The 21,236-nt window shown below is 43.7% G+C and overlaps 1 protein-coding gene across 1 annotated transcript in view; it reads right to left on the bottom strand.

Moving 5' to 3' along the window:
• ISCA1 (iron-sulfur cluster assembly 1) overlaps nucleotides 1-21,236 on the bottom strand; it is a 61,736-nt gene that overhangs the window by 24,502 nt on the left and 15,998 nt on the right. The window contains exon 2 of the mRNA XM_073633400.1: nucleotides 3,672-3,725. Coding sequence (XP_073489501.1) covers nucleotides 3,672-3,725 — 54 coding nt within the window. The remainder of the gene's footprint in view (nucleotides 1-3,671; nucleotides 3,726-21,236) is intronic.

The raw sequence follows: 21,236 nt of genomic DNA, 5'->3' as shown, positions 1-21,236 counted from the left end.
GTTCAAGCTGGTGAGGTGGCAAGCACAAGTAGTGTCCCGCTGCCACCAAGAAGAAGACAAACAGGCCCGTCATGCCCATAATGCCCTTCCTGCTGCATTCGTCAAGGCTAATTGGGAACCCACCACTTCTGCAGCACCCGTACTTCCCCCATTCACATCCCCAACCAAATGCAGTCGGCTGCATGAGAGGCATTTTCTTTATGTCCTCCCGAGTACCCCTACCCAACGAACCCCCCAAAAAAGAGGTCGTGTCTGCAGCAAGCGCGGATATAGGCGTGACACCCGCTATTATTGTCCCTCCTGTCCTGACAATCCTGGTCTTTGCATTGGTGAATGTTTTGAACGCTACCATACACTAGTTGAGTATTAGCGTAGGGTACAGCATTGCACAGACTAGGCACACTTTCACAGGGTCTCCCAAGATGCCATCGCATTTTGAGAGACCCGAACCTGGAACCGGTTACAGTTATAAAAGTTAGTTACAAAAAAAAAAAAAAAAAAAAATTAAAATAGTTGTCGTTTTATTGTTCTCTCTCTATTGTTCTGCTCTTTTTTACTGTATTCTATTCTGCAATGTTTTATTGTTATGTTTTTTATGATGTTTGCTTTTCAGGTATGCAATTTTTATACTTTACCGTTTACTGTGTTTTATTGTTAACCATTTTTTTGTCTTCAGGTACGCCATTCACGACTGAGTGGTTATACCAGAATGATGCCTGCAGGTTTAGGTATCATTCTTTTCAGCCAGCGGTCGGCTTTCATGTAAAAGCAATCCTGGTGGCTAATTAGCCTCTAGACTGCTTTTACAAGCAGTGGGAGGGAATGCCCCCCCCCCCCCCGTCTTTCATGTTTTTCTCTGGCTCTCCTGTCTCAACAGGGAACCTAAGAATGCAGCCGGTGATTCAGCAAGCTGACCATAGAGCTGATCAGAGACCAGAGTGGCTCCAAACATCTCTATGGCCTAAGAAACCGGAAGCTACGAGCATTTCATGACTTAGATTTCGCCGGATGTAAACAGCGCCATTGGGAAAGCATTTTATCGCACCGATCTTGGTGTGGTCAGATGCTTTGAGGGCAGAGGAGAGATCTAGGGTCTAATAGACCCCAATTTTTTTAAAAAAAAAGTACCTGTCACTACCTATTGCGATCATAGGGGATATTTACATTCCCTGAGATAACAATAAAAATGATTAAAAAAAAAAAAAAAAAAAAAAAAAAAAAAAAAAAATATGAAAGGAACAGTTTAAAAATAAGATAAAAAAGCAAAAAGATAATAAAGAAAAAAAAAAAAAAAAAAAAAAGCACCCCTGTCCCCCCCTGCTCTTGCGCAAAGGCGAACGCAAGTGTCGGTCTGGCGTCAAGTGTAAACAGCAATTGCAACATGCATGTGAGGTGTCACCACGAACGTCAGATCGAGGGCAGTCATTTTAGCAGTAGACCTCCTCTGTAAATCTCAAGTGGTAACCTGTAAAGGCTTTTAAAACGGTATTTAGTTTGTCGCCACTGCACGTTTGTGCGCAGTTTTAAAGCATGTCATGTTTGGTATCCATGTACTCGGCCTAAGATCATCTTTTTTATTTCATCAAACATTTGGGCAATATAGTGTGTTTTAGTGCATTCAAATTTAAAAAAGTGTGTTTTTTCCCCAAAAACTGCGTTTGAAAGATCGCTGCGCAAATACTGTGTGAAAAAAAAATGAAACACCCACCATTTTAATCTGTAGGGCATTTGCTTTAAAAAAATATATAATGTTTGGGGGTTCAAAGTAATTTTCTTGCAAAAAAAAATAATTTTTTCATGTAAACAAAAAGTGTCAGAAAGGGCTTTGTCTTCAAGTGGTTAGAAGAGTGGGTGATGTGTGACATAAGCTTCTAAATGTTGTGCATAAAATGCCAGGACAGTTCAAACCCCCCCCCAAATGACCCCATTTTGGAAAGTAAACACCCCAAGCTATTTGCTAAGAGTCATGTCGATTCCATGGAATATTTTATATTGTGACACAAGTTGCGGGAAAGACAATTTTTTTTTTTGCACAAAGTTGTCACTAAATGATATATTGCTCAAACATGCCATGGGAATATGTGAAATTACACCCTAAAATACATTCTGTTGCTTCTCCTGAGTACGGGGATACCACATGTGAGACTTTTTGGGAGCCTAGCCGCGTACGGGACCCCGAAAACCGCACCTTCAGGCTTTCTAAGGGCGTAAAATTTTTATTTCACTCTTCACTGCCTATCACAATTTCGGAGGCCATGGAATGCCCAGGTGGCACAAAACCCCCCCAAATGACCCCATTTTAGAAAGTAGACACCCCAAGCTATTTGCTGAGAGGTATAGTGAGTATTTTGCAGACCTCACTTTTTGTCACAAAGTTTTTTTTTTTTTTTTTTTCAATTTTCAAAAGTTTTTTCTTGTCTTTCTTCATTTTCAAAAACAAATGAGAGCTGCAAAATACTCACCATGCCTCTCAGCAAATAGCTTGGGGTGTCTACTTTCCAAAATGGGGTCATTTGGGGGGGGGGGGGGGTTGTGCCATCTGGGCATTTTATGGCCTTCAAAACTGATAGGTAGTGAGGAGTGAAACAAAAAATTTACGCCCTTAGAAATCCTGAAGGCGGTGATTGGTTTTCGGGGCCCCGTACGCGGCTAGGCTCCTAAAATGTCCCACACGTGGTATCCCCATACTCAGGAGAAGCAGCTGAATGTATTTTGGGGTGCAATTCCACATATGCCCATGGCCTGTGTGAGCAATATATCATTTAGTGACAACTTTTTGTAAATATTTTTTTTTTTTTTGTCATTATTCAATCACTTGGGACAAAAAAAAAAAAATATTTAATGGGTTCAACATGCCTCTCAGCAATTTCCTTGGGGTGTCTACTTTCCAAAATGGGGTCATTGGGGGGTTGTACTGCCCTGCCATTTTAGCACCTCAAGAAATGACATAGGCAGTCATAAACTAAAAGCTTTGTAAATTCCAGAATATGTACCCTAGTTTGTAGACGCTATAACTTTTGCGCAAACCAATAAATATACGCTTATTGACTTTTTTTTTTTACCAAAGACATGTGGCCGAATACATTTTGGCCTAAATGTATGACTAAAATTGAGTTTATTGGATTTTTTTTTATAACAAACAGTAGAAAATATCATTTTTTTTCAAAATTTTCGGTCTTTTTCCGTTTATAGCGCAAAAAATAAAAAACGGCAGAGGTGATCAAATACCATCAAAAGAAAGCTCTATCTGTGGGAAGAAAAGGACGCAAATTTCGTTTGGGTACAGCATTGCATGACCGCGCAATTAGCAGTTAAAGCGACGCAGTGCCAAATTGGAAAAAGTCCTTTGGTCCTTAGGCAGCATAATGGTCCGGGGCTGAAGTGGTTAAAAAGGCACATTTTGCCGAAATGTTTTCAACAAAAAACTCTATACTGTATTACCTTTTAATAACAAATATTTGACTGTCCTGATAAGACTCTGAAAACAGAGAGGTATGAACATTACGACCAGGTACAGTTCTAGCATAGAAAGATTTTTTTAAAACTGCACATTTAGGCCTAAAAAAAAAACATTGCAAACTGACGATATTCCACATCGATGCCAGAACATTAATCCCAATTTCCTGTGGAGCATTCAAATCCAGAGAATTAAGAGTTTTGTATTTACTCACGTGATCTGGTTGATCTGCTAGAAGCTGTTTTACTTTACTTACAGCAGAGGGAGTCTAAAAAAAGAAATAGAAAAAAAAAAAAAAAAAGTTATATGGTTAAATGCATTTTTCCTATTAGAAGTATGGATAATGTTGTAGAAAGCTAGCCATTTTTCCCTGTATTTTTTTTTTTTTTAACCGGTTCCCGACCAGCACACACAGATGTACGTCGGCAGAATGGCACGGCTGGGCAAATGGGCGTACCCGTACATCCCTTTGAATTTGCCGCCGTGCCATTGCATGCGCGCGCCGGCTGGGAGCTCCATGAGTCAGGTCGCGGGTCCTGCGGACTCGATTGCCGCAGGGATACCCACGATCGCCTCACGGAGAGGACGAACGGGGAGATGCTAATGTAAACAAGCATCTCCCCGTTCTGCCTAGTGACAGTGTCACTGATCTCTGCTCCCTGTGATCGGGAGCAGAGATCAGTGACGTGTCACATGTAGCCACGCCCCCCCACAGTAACACTCCCCAGGACATACTTTACCCCTCCCTAGCCCCCTAGTGGTTAACCTCTTCACTGACAGTGTCATTTACAAAAGGAACCAGTGCATTTGTATAGCACTGATTGCTGTATAAATGACAATGGTCCTAAAAATGTGTCAAAAATGTCCGATGTGTCCGCCATAATGTCGCAGTCACGATAAAAAAAAAAAAAAAAAAAATTTTCGCTGATCGTCGCCATTACTAGTAAAAAAAAAAATAATAATAATAAAAATGCCATAACACTATCCCCTATTTTGTAAATGCTATAACTTTTGCGCAAACCAAATCAAACGCTTATTGCAATTTTTTTTTACCAAAAATATGTAGAAGAATACGTATCGGCCTAAACTGAGGAAAAAAAAAAATGGTTTTTTAAAATATTTTTAGGGGATATTTATTATAGCAAAAAGTAAAAAATAATGCTTTTTTTCAAAATTGTCACTATTTTTTTGTTTATAGCGCAAAAAATAAAAAACGCAGAGGTGATCAAATACCACCAAAAAAAAGCTCTATTTGTGGGAAAAAAAAAGGACGTCAATTTTGTTTGGGAGCCACGTCGCGCAATTGTCAGTTAAAGCGACGCAGTGCCGAATCACAAAAAATGCACTGCTCAGGAAGGGGGTAAATTCTTCCAGGGCTGAAGTGGTTAATAAGGAGAAGCCTTTATAGGCATGTAAAATTCCATCTTGGAGTACAGCACAGAACTAGTAGTTACATACTATGCCTTCAGGAGCAGGGTGGATAAAAATCATTTTAGATTTTTTTTAGTGATTGTAAACACTCACCTTGTAAAACAACCCATTTAGTTTAACCCCTTCACGCCAACAAGATGAAAACGTGGCCCCACTGAACTGGGCTTTTTTCCGCAGGGCCGCATATTTAGGTCTCTCTCTTTGTACTGGGAGTGCGCTCCCAGCACAGAGACCGGTGTCTCACCAAGAGCACCAAGCCCTGTTCTAACGATCAGGACATGGAACGGCTGATTTTGGGTCACCTGATTGCTGTGATAGCCTCTGATTGGCTATCACAGTAATCAGTCACTGTGAAGCCTGCCCCTGTATTTTTTTGTATCATCCTCTGTCCTTGCAGAGATTAGGGGAAAAAAAAAAAAAAAACCCAAGAAGGATGATAGCGATAGAGATGATAGACACACACACACACACACACACACACTTCCGTGTTCTGTCCCTGGTGCTCGTGACTGTTGGCCACGAGCAGCGGGCGGCGCACGGGCCTGCTATCCCAATAGCAGACATATAGCTACGACAATTCGCAGGATCGTGACCTGCCGCAGTAAAATGACGGCGGCTGGTCGGCAAGCGGTTAAAGATTTTTTCAACTTGTTTGAATAGTCTATGAAAACCTGACACAAAGGCTAATTCTCTTTTGAAGGGAGTTTTTTCCTTTGTAGTTAAAAGTGATGCTCTATCCATTAGGGAAACTTGATCTTTAATTTTAATCAACAAATCAGATGAATATAAAAGCAGTGTTATAAAGTAATCACCATTTAGACTAAACAGAACAAGGGGCTGCAGGGCAGGGAGAAGGGCCCAAAAAAAGAAGGAGAGAGCAGGAATAGGAGGCATCTTTAATCTGAGTAATGTGACCTTATCTCACAAAGAAATGAATATCTTACATTTAGGTTTAAAGTGTGGCCTGAAAAGACCCGTTAGCAAGTTCGATGTTTTTATCGATGTGCATAAGTACATGAGGAAAATTAACATTAAAAAATATTTTCTAAACAAAACGCCCCGACCGTCTGTAGTGAATGAGTCAGGTCCAGTGGACAGTGGGCTTAAGAACAGGTCCCTGTTCAACCCCCTAAATAGCGCTAACCAGCACATTGAGGTCTTTAAGGGACTGGTTCTGCGCGACCTAGAACAGCTTGTACCAAAAAAGAAAGTAAATCCCCAACATATTATGGATGGGATCTCCTTACTTGAGAAAAGGAAGGAGATAGTCATCAGGCCAGCTGACAAGGGGGGGGGGGGGGGTGTAGTCATTTTGAATAGGGACTTTTATGTGAATCAGCTTACTGAGATGCTAAGTGATGATCAAACATATGTGAGACTACCTAAAGACCCCACTGGGCAGTATGAAAAGGATCTTAGGAACTTGGTTGAAATGGGTTTCTCTATGGGGGTTCTGTCTAACAAAGAAAGAAGGTATCTTGTACCAAGTGATAGCAGAATCCCCACGATTTATACCTTGCCCAAAATCCACAAGGATCTGAATCAGCCTCCAGGGAGACCAATAGTCAATGGTATTGGCTCCATCACATCTCGGATGGGCCAATACCTTGACCACTTCCTTCAGGAGAGCGTTATACGCACTAAGGCGTATTTGAGAGACACCAAGAGTCTCTTACAGATCCTACAACAGGTGAATTTAACAGGGAAACAAGAACTATACCTAGTAACAGCCGACGTGGCATCTCTCTATTCGGTCATACATGACGATGCCCTTTTAGCCCTTAACTGGGCCCTAAGCCAGCGTGATGACTTGCCACATAATCAGAAAGTGTTTATCAGAAACGCATTAGACTTTTGTCCAAGTCATAATTTTTTCTGGTTTGATGGGCAATTTTTCTCCCAACGTAGAGGTGTTGCTATGGGGGCAAAATTTGCCCCAAGCATAGCAAAATTTGTTTATGGGGGAATGGGAAGATAAAAAGAGATTCTCCACTACCCGAACTCAGCTGTTGCTATATAAAAGGTACATAGACGACCTGTTCTTTATCTGGGAAGGGTCCAGAGATAGTTTGCAGGAATTCCTGAATGAACTTAATTCCAATAACAACAACATCAGGCTAACCAGTGATTTTAGTCAAAATGACATTCACTTCTTGGATGTAAACATCTTCAGACAAGGTGATGGACTGGGTACTAAAGTTTATTTTAAACCCACAGATTCCAACAGCTACTTACCATCTAGTAGTGGACATCACCCTAAGTGGCTGAAAAATATACCCAAGGGTCAACTTACCAGGGTGAAAAGAAACTGTTCCAATAAAGCTGACTTTCTAAGGCAGGCCCAAGTTGTTAGAAAAAAGTTTGTGGAAAAAGGTTATGTGGGGGAGACTTTGGACTCCACCATTCAGGAGTTGGCTGTGCGACCCAGAGATTCTTTTTTAATAGATCAACCTAAGGTCCAGAATAATGATAACCATGAGTGGAGCTTTATATCAGGGTTTCACTCCCAATTTAGGGAGGTGGAAGACATTTTCAATGCCCATTGGCATGTGTTATGCATGGACAAAACATTGGGCCCATCCCTACCATGTAGACCGAAATTTATTTATAGAAGAGCTCACAGCTTTGCTGATAAGATAGTACGAAAAGTACTTGACCCCCCTTCCAGACCTTTAACCTTCTGGGACAAAAAAGGGTTCTATAGCTGTAGGAGATGCAGGGCATGTAGGGAAGTTGGTAGACCAATGAGGGCTCTTGAAAGTTTCACATCCTCTTCTAATGGCAGAGAATTCAGTATAAATGAATTTATTACGTGCAATACGGCTTACGTGGTGTACGCTATGCAATGCCCTTGTGGGCTTATGTACATAGGGCGCACCAAAAGACTTTTGAGGGTCAGGATTGCAGAACACATAGCGAACATAAAAATTGGCTTCAAAGACCATAATGTATCGCTTCATTTCAAGCTTAAACATAACCAAGACCCCTCGGGCCTCAAGTTTTGGGGTGTTGATCATTTGAGGCCAAAGTGGAGAGGGTCCAATCTGGTTCGTGATCTGTCAAGAAGAGAGACCCAGTGGATCTTCTTGGCTGACACTTTGTCGCCAAGGGGACTCAATGTGGACTTGGATATCAACTGCTTTATAAGTGATTACTAATTTTTGCGATTAACGGTTGATCTTATATGTTGCTAGTATCTTTGCAGGCAGTTTGATATTGCTCTTGTGTGGTTAAAGTGACCTATTTCTTTGTGACATATGTCTGGTCTCCTTACAGTAGTACAGTTTGTACGATTACTTGATTCTTACATAGAGATTGGGATTAATTCGGTTTTTAATTTATCATGCGATTTTCCAGCCTCCCTGTCTATGGCATATCCCTGTTATCTCTGATAGGAGTGCCTTTGATATGATGTTAGTTTCCTAAATAATAAGATATTGATTAATTTTATCTTTTTAATATTTGTGCGATTTTTAATATTTGTGCGATTTTCAATTTTTCCTCTTTTTACGCGACTTCGTTGCCTCTCTATTTCTAATTTATGTTTTTTCTTTGATTATTTGCTGGTTTTGCTGTAATTATTAAAACTAGCAATAGCCTTGTAGGTTGGGGACTGTATCTAGCAGTATTATTGCTTTGATGGTTCCTCTTTATACTTGTATAATAAAACACTGTTTTCACTAAATATATGTGCATAAAAGTGCAGGAAGGTCTTTAGTATGTAACCGTATTAGAGTTTCCTTTTTACATGTATATTCTGTATATGCATATTAATTAGTGTGTTCGATTTTAGATTTCCTATAGACGACTCTAAAATGCATCAATGTTATTATTTATTTTATTTATGATTTGGTTTTAAAATAGCACTTGCTGCCTGTGAATGGTATTCCATAATGCTAAGATGCATGTGGTGACGCTTTTTGATTAATGTATTTTAATCAAGGTTGCTTGTGCCCACTCTATAATCATTTTTATTATATTGGATTAGTGCAGCGCCTTTGTGTCCCTCCACGCTGTTTACAGTAAGCCGCCAGTGAGGCTGGAGCTGGCGACGTGCACCCGCCATCGCCTTAGTCTTGCTGTGATTGGCTGAGCGGCCTGTGGAGGGGTATATAAGCTGGCCATTGCGTCGTGTGGCCACGCCCTCTGTTGAAGTCACAGGATATGACGAAACGCGTCAGGGCGTGGCCAACACGACGCAGGAAGTGACGTGTGCGCTCCACCTGAGTCATCTGCACAACCAGGAAGTACTGAGCCTTTCCTGTGTAGCGGCGCTGACAGCTTTGGGTGAAGTGTACACACTGGCAATACCTGCCTGTTTGATTGATTGCTCACTGTTTGTTTTATTTGATGTACGTATTTTTTTTTTTTTTTTTTTGGCTATGAAACATGTTTATTTTACATAAAAGTATGACTATATTTTCCACGACGTTTCCTGACTGCCATATACATACGGACTTGTGTTCTATATACAGTAATGCAATACATTGGAAAGTGTGGGTACTATAGATAGGTTACTAAAACCAGCTGCTTGCTTACAGGTATGTTTTATTTAGCAGAGGCAAAAAGGGGTTGATTTACTAAAGCTGGAGAGTGCAAAATCTGATGCAGCCGCATCAGCCAATTAGCTTCCAGGTTTTTTTTGTCAAAGCTTAATTGAAAAAGCTGAAGTTAGAAGCTGATTGGCTACCATGCACAGCTGAACCAGATCCTGCACTCTCCAGCTCTTTTTTTTTTGTTTAAACTTTCTTTCTTTATTGTTGTCCATCACATCTTGACAAATACAGTTCAGTACAAATTCGTTAGTGACAGACTTTTTCTATATCAACATTAGCAGTAATCTGCATATTTGTATTTAACAAAAGTAAATGAATATAAAATAAAGTAAGAATGAAAAATAAATAAATAGAGAAAGAAAAAAAGAAAAGGGGGGGGGAGGGAAACGGCATAGAAAAAGGAGAAAAAAAAGGGGGGGGGGATAGTCTAGGGCTGTGTTAAAATTTCTGTTGAGACCGTGAGAACTGAACTCGTGGGTGGTACCAGTATATGCTACATTGAGGTTTACAGGTCCCCGGGGGCGGCGACTAGCAGTAGCCCTCGCCCACCGTAGACCCTCCGACCTGAGCAATAATGATCTTCTGGACCGGGGAGAGATAAGCCGCGGCCCGTCCGAACCGCCACCACTGGGTGCCCCACCGGAGGAGGGGGGCACAAGGCCTCCATCTGTCCTCCCCCCGGGGCCGCGGGTCCGTCTCCGCCCACACGGCCTCCCCGGCCAGGAAAGCAGCCTTTTCTCAATTTTAACCGGTAAGTTATGTTTAGGTGTCCATACTCTGCCCAATCAACCAACAGTGCCATAAATAATATCACTTGATAGGGTAAGGGAAGTAGGGGTAAGAAGAGAAAAGAATAGAAAAAAGGGTGGGGGAGTGGCAGGGAGAGTGGGTAGGGTAAGGAGGGGTAGATAGGGTCAAACCTTGTTCACTCGTGCTTCTCCGATCATCCACCTCGGACTATCCGCCCCCAGGCAGCCCCTTGGTTCTGGCAAAGGCATCTGAGTCCATGTGCGATCTATATTTCAGTCTTAAGGAGGAACCGCGGTGGGAGCTATTTAGGGTGGGCTCTGTGGCCCAATGTGGGATCCGCCAATTTTAATAGGGAAATGTCCAGGCTAGAGGGTACATAGGAAGTATCCTGGAAGTGTTCTTGCCATATTGACCATATGGCTGTGTGCTTAACTGTAGTGTTTTTGCCCACTGCCACCCATTCCTCTGCTTCCCTTATTGCATTAACCCTGCATATACACTCGTCTTTGCTCGGTATCTGTTCTTTCTTCCAGAAGATAGGCAGTAGACGTTTAGCGGCATTGAGCAAATGAGGTAGTGCGCTTTTTTTGTAGCGACTAACTGGTACAGGGGGGATATGCAGGAGGAAATGTTCCGGGGAAAAGGGGATCTCTGTTCCGAGGATATCTTTAATCTGGTCCTTAATCATCTGCCAATATGTCGTTATTCGTGGGCACTCCCACCACAAATGTAGGAGGGTGCCTCGGCCTCCGCATCCCCGCCAACATCGATCTGAGCTAGCAGGATAAATCCGCGCCAGGTCAGATGGGACTCTGTACCAACGTGTTAATAATTTGTAATTTGTCTCTTGCATCTTAGAGTCCAGCGAGCTGGAGTGTGTGAATTGGTACATACATGCTAATTGAGATTCGGAGAACCCCTTCCCAAGGTCCTTCTCCCATGCTCTTATATAAGTAGGTTTAGAGGCCGAGGCCGAGGACCCCAGTAATTGATAAAGTTCAGAAATCATGTGTGGGACCGGTTCTTCCAGTATAAACAGTCCCTCAAAAGGCGAGAGTGTTGAGATGTCCCTAATAGAGTTGCCATGTACTGCAAAAAAGTGGTGCAATGGTCTGTACTTCCAGAAATTTAGGTGTGGGCTACCTGGTCTATTTCCCAGAGACTCAAAGGGCAGAAGCTTCCCACCTCTCAGTAGTTTGCCACAGCTGGCGTTCTTGTCATCTACCCAGGCTTCAAAGAAACCTGCGCGTTCCCCCGGTTCAAACCAGAGGAATCCGCCCAATGGGGCCAGCGGGGACACAGGGGGGGCTAAGTTCAACCTTCTGTTTACTCTGTCCCATGTGTCAAGCGTAGATATCGTCAATGGGGACGTAGAATCTGATAATCCCCTGTGTTCCCGTGAGAGCCACAGGGCGTAGGACAAGTTTCTGCCCGCCATATATTTTTCCATGGTCACCCATAGTTTGGAATGTCCATGGAAGTGCCAATTTAGAGTTCTCTGTAGGGCAATAGCCTGGCAGTATCGCTGTAAGTCCGGGACTCCCAACCCTCCGTATCTTTTCGAACGTCTCAGCACCTTCATAGCAATTCGTGGCTTCTTTGAATTCCAAATGAAGGTGGTGATCAAGTTGGATACTTGTTTAAAAAAGGTTTTGGGCAAGCGTATGGGAAGCATCTGCATATAAAACAGAATTCTGGGGAGTACGTTCATTTTTATTATGTTTGTCCTGCCTATCCATGTGAAAGCTGTCTTCGTCCAATGTGTTAAGTCTTGTTTAATTTCTGTCAAAAGTCTAGGGAAGTTTGTGGTATATAGAGTGTCAAAGCTGTCCGTCAGTTGTATGCCTAGGTAGCGTAGAGAAGATTTAGTCCACGTGAAAGGGAATGCTGCTTTTAAGCTGTTTGTCATGGAGGAAGACAGGTTGACAGGTAGAATTTCCGATTTATTATAGTTGATTTTAAAATTAGAAAGTGTACCAAAGTTTTTGAGTTCCCGCATCAGGACCGGCAACGAGACCAGGGGATTGGTTAGGTGAAACAGTACGTCGTCTGCGTAGGCTGAGAGTTTGTGCTCCACAGCACCCACCGTCAGCCCTGTGATATCTGCGTTTGCTCTCACTCCACGAAGCAGTGGTTCTAAGGCCAGGGCGAAGAGGAGGGGGGAGAGTGGGCACCCCTGTCTCGTGCCGTTCCCGATCGGGAACTTGGATGAGAGAATCCCATTAACCCTAACCTGTGCACTAGGTTTCGAGTAAAGGGCCAGTATCCAAGCTAGCATATTTGGGCCCAGCCCCATTGAGGTTAAGACCTCTCTGAGATATGACCAATCTATGCGATCGAACGCCTTCTCGGCGTCGGTGGAGAGTATTAGGTAAGGGGGGGGGTACATCTTAAGTTTTAGCCCAATGTATAAGTTGAATCGCACGGATTGAGGTGTCTCGAGCTTCGCGTCCTACAATAAAACCCGTCTGGTCTAAGTGAACTATAAGGGGGATAAGGTGTTTCAGTCGGTTTGCAAGGATTTTCGCTAGGATTTTTACGTCCGTATTTAGTAAGGAAATGGGGCGGTAATTCTGTGGGACAGTTGGGTCTTTACCCTCCTTCGGTATAACCGAGATGTGTGCTAAGAGAGCTTCAGATGGGATTTTGCATCCCTTTACTAGGGATTTGAAGTATTTACACATGTGGTTCGTGAGGAGCGGGGAGAATTTGGCATAATATGCTATAGTAAATCCGTCAGGACCTGGGCTTTTCCCGTTGGGTAAAGATTTGATGGTGGACTCAAGTTCCGTGGTAGTGATAGGGGATTCTAGGTCAGTTAGTTTGTCTTCAGTCAGGGAGGGCAGTCCGTTGGTGGATAAGTAGTCTCGAATTTTGGTCAGTCTGTTTTCCTTAGCTTCATGGGTAGTTTTCACATCTAGGTTGTAGAGTTCGGCGTAATAGTCGCGGAACCCTTCTGCTATCTTGGAGGAATGGAATGTCATATCTCCCGTAGGGGTTCGAAGTTTGTGTACTTGCGTTTGGGCCCGTTTTGTCCGAAGCGCTCTTGCGAGCATGCGTCCGCACTTGTTACCATGCTCATAGTATCGGTGGGATAAGTGTCGCAATTGTTTACGCGCCTGTTGTTCTAACAACCGTGAGAATATGTCTCTGAGTTCCGTTAGTTCTCGTAGGTCATCTGAGGAACCTCCCGCCTTGTGTTTAAGTTCCGCCTGCTGAAGTGCATTTAGAACTCTATTATAGTCAGCTTGCCTTTCTTTCTTTAACCCCTTCCCGCCGACCGAACGCATATATGCGTCCTCGGCTTTCCGGGGTTATACCGGGATGATGCCCGCAGCTGCAGGCATCATCCCGGTACCGTTGTTTTCAGCGGGCGATCGGCTACCCGAATATAACAACCGATGCGGCTAAAAGCCGCTCGGTTGTTATACCGGAGGAGCGGGAGGGGACATCCCCCCCCTCCCACCGCCTCCCGCCGCTGTTACCGGGCCTCCCGTGCGATCGGGAGGCCCGGTGTCCGGTCCGCTGCCTTCGGCGGCTGGGGGCGGACTGGAACGAAGCTGCGAGCGGCTTCGTTCCAGCCTTCTTCTTGTAAATGCGGAAGCGACGTCATGACGTCACTTCCCGTTTACTCGGCTGCCAATGGCGCCGAATTTAAAAAAGTACACAGTATTCAGAATCGCCGTTTTCGGCGATCTGAATACTTTGAAGTGTAAAGGAGGGATGGGGGGTCTTTTAGACCCCCCATCCCTCCATAAAGAGTACCTGTCACCACATATTACTGTCACAAGGGATGTTTACATTGCTTGTGACAGCAATAAAAGTAAAAAAAAAAATTTAAACACAATTTATAAAGTACAAAAATAAATAAATTAAATAAAAAAAAAAAAAAATTTTTTAAAGTGCCCCTGTCCCCGCGAGCTCGCGCAGCGAAGAAAACGCATACGGAAGTCGCGCCCGCATATGTAAACGGTGTTCAAACCACACATGTGAGGTATCGCCGCGATCGTCAGAGCGAGAGCAATAATTCTAGCCCTAGACCTCCTCTGTAGCTCAAACCTGGTAACCGTAAAATTTTTTTAAAGCGTCGCCTATGGAAATTTAAAGGTACCGTAGTTCGTCGCCATTCCACGAGTGCGTGCAATTATAAAGGGTGACATGTTTGGTATCTATTTACTCGGCGTAACATCATCTTTCACATTATACAAAAAAATTGGGGTAACTTTACTGTTTGGATTTTTTAAAATTCATGAAAGTGTCACTTTTCCAAAAATTTGCGTTTAAAACACCGCTGCACAAATACCGTGTGATAAAAAATATTGCAACAATCGCCATTTTATTCTCTAGATTCTTTGCTAAAAAAATATATATAATGTTTGGGGGTTCTAAGTAATTTTCTAGCAAAAAATATGGATTTTAACTTGTAAACACCAAATTTCAAAAATAGGCTTAGTCATGAAAGGGTTAATCTTGAGCCCTGTGCAATAAGTTCGCCTCGTACAACGGCCTTGTGACATTCCCATATTGTGCCCTCGCTCAAATCTCCTTGATTATTCTCTCGGAAGTAATTTTTTATCGTGTCTGAGACCTGGGCTTCCACTACAGGGTCATCTAATAAGTATTCATTAAGGCGCCAGTTCCAGGTTTTCCGAGAGCCTGTTGGAATGATAAAAGAGGCCTGGACCGGGGCATGGTCTGAAATGGTTATGTTTCCTATGGAAGAGCTTTGAAGGAGCTCCAAGGTCGGGCGGTCAAAATAGACCAAGTCTATACGTGTGTAAACGTTATGTACCGCTGAATAATAACTGTAATCCCTCTCTGTGGGGTGAAGGGCCCTCCAGCAGTCAACTAGGCCCATCATCTGAAGGGATTTTCGAAAGTGCCGAAGGAATGCGTGTGAATGGGAGGGCTTGCTGTGTGAAGTGTCCAGGGATGGGTCTGGGCTCACATTAAAGTCGCCTCCTAAAACTAGAGACCCCTCTCTGAACTCCTCTAGTTTCTCTATGATTGAATCAAGGAAGGTCAATTGATTCGAATTGGGGGAATAGATATTGGCGAGGGTGTATTTAGTACCCGCTATGGTCCCTTTCAGAAAGACATATCGTCCCAGGGGGTCAATCCTGGTGTCTGAATATTGGAAGGGGCAGTTTTTGTGGATAGCTATGGAGGTGCCTCTGGACTTGTTGACTGGGGAGGTACTATGGTACCACTGACTGTAGATATGTGTCGGTAGTTTTGGTATGGCATGGTGTGTGAAATGTGTTTTCTGTAGGAAAACTATTTGCGCCCCGGACTTTAGCTCCCACCACAGCCTACTCCGCTTACAGGGTGAGCAGAGACCACGGACATTATAAGAGATTACCTTAACCGTTGTCATTGAAGAATGATGTTGTAGGTCGGCTGCGGTCCCGGGGGCGGAGTCCGGAGCGGGCGACGGCAATCGAATAGACCCCGTTAGGGAAGAGGAGAGCAAGAAAGAGGCCAGGGAGGGAGAAGAGAATAGAGGAGGAAAGTAAAAAAAACAAAATTAAAAGTGCAATTAAAATTAAAACAAACTTTAACGTCAGCATAACCATATGCAACATTTAACTGTAACGAGAACCTAACAATGGTTCTATATAGGCACAGACTGGGCCCAATGTGCCCCCCTTCTTCAGGGCACCCATTTTGTCCAGGTCCGGTATCCCAAATGGGAAACATGGGCAGCCTACTGGGGGAACGTGAGCCGTCACGGAGGGGAGAAGGGAGAGGGGGTCCGCGCTGCTCCCACCTCTTAAATGCTGGGTTGTGACCCGTAGATGGGGGGGGGTTGTTGTAAATGGCGTGATAGGGGGTTGGGGGGGGGGGGGGGGGGGGAGTTGTATACTTGGGGGAGGCCCGGGGAGAGTAGTACTAGTAGCTAAGGAGGACTGGAAACATCCTCCAACTGTGGCTTTTCAGGAAGCGGGTGAGAGCCTTGACCAGCTTTATGTAGGCAGAAGATCGTTGTCGGGACCTGGTGAGACCAGGCTCAGCAGCAGTTAAACTGTAAAGGAAGTTCCAGGTCTGTAGGTGATTTAATAATAAGGGGTGCCTCCGAAACAGGGGAGTAAGGACTCAGTTCGGGATCCTGACGTTACCATCAGTCTTTCAGTGCAGAGGCATCTGACTCTTGCTGATGGCGACTGCGTCTTCGGCCCCGGCGTTGGGGCATTTGTGTCCAGGGCTGGGGGAGTTCAATGTTTGGAAAGTTCATCATCGCATGGTCCCCTCACCAATCCGGAAAGTCAACTTTGCCAAGTCCCAGGGCAGAGAGAAAGTGAGGGAGATCATCTCTGGTGCGCAGGGTGGCTGAACGGCCATCTTTAAAGGCTTGTAAGTAAAAGGGAAAGCCCCAGCGGTATGTGAGGCCTGCTTCTTGGAGGGCCAGCAAGACAGGTTTTAGGGCTCGACGTTGCATCAGCGTGCGTCTGGAGATGTCCTGGAAGAAACAGAGGTGGGCGCCGTCGAAATCAAAATAAGGTCTGTTGCGCATTTTTTGCATTATTCGCTCCTTGAGAGTGTATTTATGCAACTTGCATATTATGTCTCGCGGGTTGTCAGCGTCTTGGGATGGTGGTCGCAGGGCTCAGTGGGCACGATCAATCTCAATGGGCTCTGTATCTGGTAAGTCCAGGATTTCCCTGAATATGCCTTGCAGGGAAGGGATAATGTCCCTGGGGGCTGTTGCTTCTGGCATACCTCGGATACGGATGTTTGCCCTTCTGCTGCGATTTTCAAAGTCGTCAAGTTGTGACAATAATAAGTCCAGCTTTTGATCCTGAGGTGCACATCTAAGCTGCAATGCTGACATAGTGGGAAGAGCCTCATCCAGCCTTTGCTCTATAGTTTCCACTCTGTTTCCCACTATAGTTTCCACTCTGTTTCCCAGATGTGTAGTGTCCTCTTTGAGTTGTGCTATATCCTCTGTGAATGCCTTTTCCACCCTGGCTGTGAATCTTTCCAAATCCTCTCTAGTGGGGAGGGACCAGATGTGCTTTTTAATGTCGCCCTCTTCTATAAGGTCGGCAATATCCGACCCCCCTGCCCTAGACACAGTGGATCCCGGGGATGTCGGGGGTACAGAGTCACTCACCGATCCGGGTGATGGCTGTGGGGATAGCGCGGATGGCGTGGTTTGCTTCTGTGCCGGCGCGTGCTGTTTCCCTGTCTTATTGACCGGCGCCATCTTGGATTTCTCCGGGGCCTTGCCGCGGGTCCCGGAAAAATAGGAATCCAGCTGCCCCTGTTGGGTGGTCTCTGTCCCGGAATGGTGGGCTGTATTCCGCCACCTTTGTGACATGTCCTGGGCCGTGTCAGGGCCCAGGATCGTGGGTATGCTGCTGGGTAAGCTGCGGCGGGAGCGGAGCGCGGACCAGACACGTCCTCACAGCTCCATGTTCATGACACGCCCCCTGATGTACGTATTTTTATTGAAGGGGGGTTCTCTGTCTGTCTTTGTGCAAGGGGTTTTGAATCAATAAACAGGATTACGCTATGTGCACCATTCTTTCTGTTTTTTTGATTCATTATGAGCCCTGCAAACCTGTGACCCTGTGTATAGTAATGATGGCAACATACTACTTCTAAAGAGTGCTGACTCTGAAGGTTTTATTACTCCCCTTTTCTGGTGAGTTTAACCCCCTAGGGGGAGAGTGTTTGTCACCGGGTGGATTTCACAGTGATCGGTGGAAGGTGCATGTGGAGGATTGTTTTTTTTAAGATCACCTGTTGATTATCTGAATTACACCCTGAACTTTTCATCACTTCCCTTTATAAGGGATTTTCTTTTAAAGGACTCTTCTCTGATATAAGACTGTCCATATATGTGTTGTTGGCCACAAGTTTTAAATGCTCAACATTAGCGCTGTCTAGTGTGATAATTTAGTCTAAATGGTGATTACTTTATAACACTGCTTTTATATTTGTTTCTTTTTTTCTCTGGTTTGAGACGGCTGCTGCTCACTAGATTGTCTCTCTGCCTAGACAGACACAGTGGAGTTCAATCTTATTTATGTCTAACTTTTAATTGCATACTGATGTTTATTCACGGTTATGCACCTTTGAATATTTACTTATTCTTTTTTATTTAATATTAATATATCTACATCTTGGGTCTGTTTGGGTGTTTGGCGCTGAGCGGTGTTTCTGCAGGCCTGGTGAAACACTTATATATCTTTAACAAATCAGATAAATATCCTTTTAAGAAATCTATTGGTAAGTACTTTAGCTTGAAGTTGAAAATTTTTCATGTTGTCACAGTTGCGCCTAATTTGTCCCTTTGGGATAGCCCCCAACCATTAGGGATGATGGCAACTGTGAATTGGCACAAAACCATTTCTATCAGTCTCCTTAAAGAATGTCCTCGTGCCAATTTTATCCTGATTTTTAATAAGTGTTAGATCCAAATAGTTAATTGATGACGAACTACAATCTGCTGTGAATTTAAGACCAAATTTATTTCTATTCATTTGTGCCAGAAAAAGGTCAAAACTTGTTTGGGAACCCTCCCAGAACAGAATGATATCATCAATGTATCCTTTATACAAAGAAAGCGCTGGATTCTTATTTTTAAAAATAGTTTGTTCCCATTTAATACTAAATTTGCCACACTATTGTCTCTGCTCTTATGTAATTTTAGGAACTATATAGAACTGGAATTTAAGGGGCATGGGGAATAAGATAATTAGCTTCTTTTGTATCCATCATTTTTTTGTCTAGTCCTTTTACAAAGTAAGGTTGAATGAAGACACCAGTCCATCCAGTTCAACCCGAGTGTGCACCCACAATTGTCCCCATCCCTGCACATTGTGTCCCATCAAGATGCCCATCCACTATATTTTTTATATATTTAAAAGGTACCCATGTAGTGCCATCAATCTATGCAGCGCTCCACACACCCACACCAGTCCCCACCCCCAAGGGGTCTGCAATCCAAGGTCCCCAACTCACACCCATACACCAGGGCCAATTTTTTTGGACAGAAGCCAATAAACCTACCAGCATGTCTTTGGAGTGTGAGTGGAAACCGGAGTACCCGGAGGAAACCCACACAGGCACAGGGAGAACATGCAAACTCCACTTTTAATATCCATTGGTTGAGTTCTGACTTTAGCTGTAGGATCCATACTAAGCTTTTTATAAGTAGCTGTGTCATCAAGTAATCTTTGAATTTCTTTATTATATCCCTCCTTGCCAAGTACCACCAATCCCCCCCCTTGTCAGCTGGTCTAACTACTATTTGTTTATTTTCCTCCACTTGTTTTATTCCCTCCCATATAGATTGATTATTTTTGTGCGTTTTAACTTGTCTAACTTCGTCTTGGACCATGTTTTTAAAACACTTTGCTACTTGTAAACCGGCAGGTTTTATCATTTGATTTCCCCATCCACCAATCATTATTGGTCTCCATACTATAAATATCTACGCCCACTAGTGACCAAGTATGCTACCTGATGACGTAAACGTACGTCGAGGCGGTACTTGGTCACGTTACCTCATGCATTTCCGGTCCCATTGATTGCTCCTGGGTAGGATGGTGGAACGTATGCTAGCTGCAGGGGAAAGCCGCTAGGCATTTGTTTAGTCACGCTTACAGCCCCAGTGCCGGGTTAAGGCACACCTCAATGTAAGCAGCCATTTGGCCTATGTTCTTATTTTTTTTTCTTATAATAAACAGGATTACACTATTTGGTTCCCATTTATCTTTCCACACATCCCATACATTATACCATTGGAGGGGTTTGCCTTCACCTAGCCTTCATCATTGCAGCAGGCATTATCCTGCTAAAGCTTATTTTGACTCACTTTTTAAGTAAAGTAGTCAACATGTTCTGGTAAGCAGATCTTATATAAGAGCACGTTGGGTGTACATCAAGTTGGTGAAGGAATTTCCACTTTCTTCTTTGGAAGAATCTGCAAACACTGAAGCTTATCTGGATTTTTCTGTGCAGTTGAATTGGGACATTTTATTCTTTTGCATGATTTTCTCTGTTTACCCAGTATTATATATTTTCATATAATTTGTTTGTATGGCATATTATGCACTTTATTTGCTACTCACAGTGATATTTACCTTCTTCCACTTACTTGTTGTCTAAGCTTTAATGTTCATGTGGTCATTATAAGTGGACTTTTGGCTGTGGATACAGGTCAACATGGGCACCCTAAGCAGTCTTCAGCTAAGCATCCCTATAACAAACTGCAATGTGCAATTATATGCTATAAGGGCATTTCACATGTTCACTTATATTAGCTTATATCATTGTGTAATGCAACAACAATTTAAAACTGAAGTGCCACACTACAGCTAAGACCCCTTTCACACTGAGGCGTTTTAGCGCTAAAAATAGAGCCTGAAAAGCACCTGTATACTGCCTCTTCTGCAGCCCCAGTGTGAAAAGCCTGAGTGCTTTCACACTGGGGCAGTGCGCTTGCAAGACAGGACAAAAAGTCCTGCAAGCAGGATCTTTGGGACAGTGGAGGAGCGGTGTCCATTAAAATGAATGGGCACCACTGCTGAAGCGTCTGCAAAGCGCAGCGGTGCTTTTCACCCTTTCCACGGCCACTAGCGGCCAAATAGCACTGCTAACAGCGGTAAAGCGCTGCTAAAACTAGCGGCGTATTACCGCCAACGCCCCCACCTCAGTGTGAAAGGGGTCCAAGAGGTCTAAAAACAACAGTATTCCATTAAAAGTGAGGCGTACAATCCTAAAAAGTAGCCAACGTGTTTTGGGGGCCCAAGCGCCCCCTTCATCAGGGTTTTTCTAGCGAGAAAACACGAGCACAGTCCTCAGCAGCTTGTTAGGGACCTGAGCTTGGATAGACAATTCTATCAAAATTTCTAACTGCCATAGCAATATAAATAAACCATAAAATGTTTGAGCCCCCATTCACACCAGTGCGACTCGTCATACGATTTGACAGGTCAGAGACAAAGTTGTGGAGAAGTTTAAAGCAGGGTTAAGTTATAAAAAAAAAAAAAAAAAAAAAAAGAGAAGGGGGAAGAAGAAGATCCCAAGCT

This window comes from Aquarana catesbeiana, linkage group LG01 (assembly GCF_042186555.1).
Source record: "Aquarana catesbeiana isolate 2022-GZ linkage group LG01, ASM4218655v1, whole genome shotgun sequence".
NCBI classification, from domain to species: domain Eukaryota; kingdom Metazoa; phylum Chordata; class Amphibia; order Anura; family Ranidae; genus Aquarana; species Aquarana catesbeiana.
Note: the sequence above shows the minus strand (reverse complement) of the source record. Positions and strands in the feature narration are given on the sequence as shown.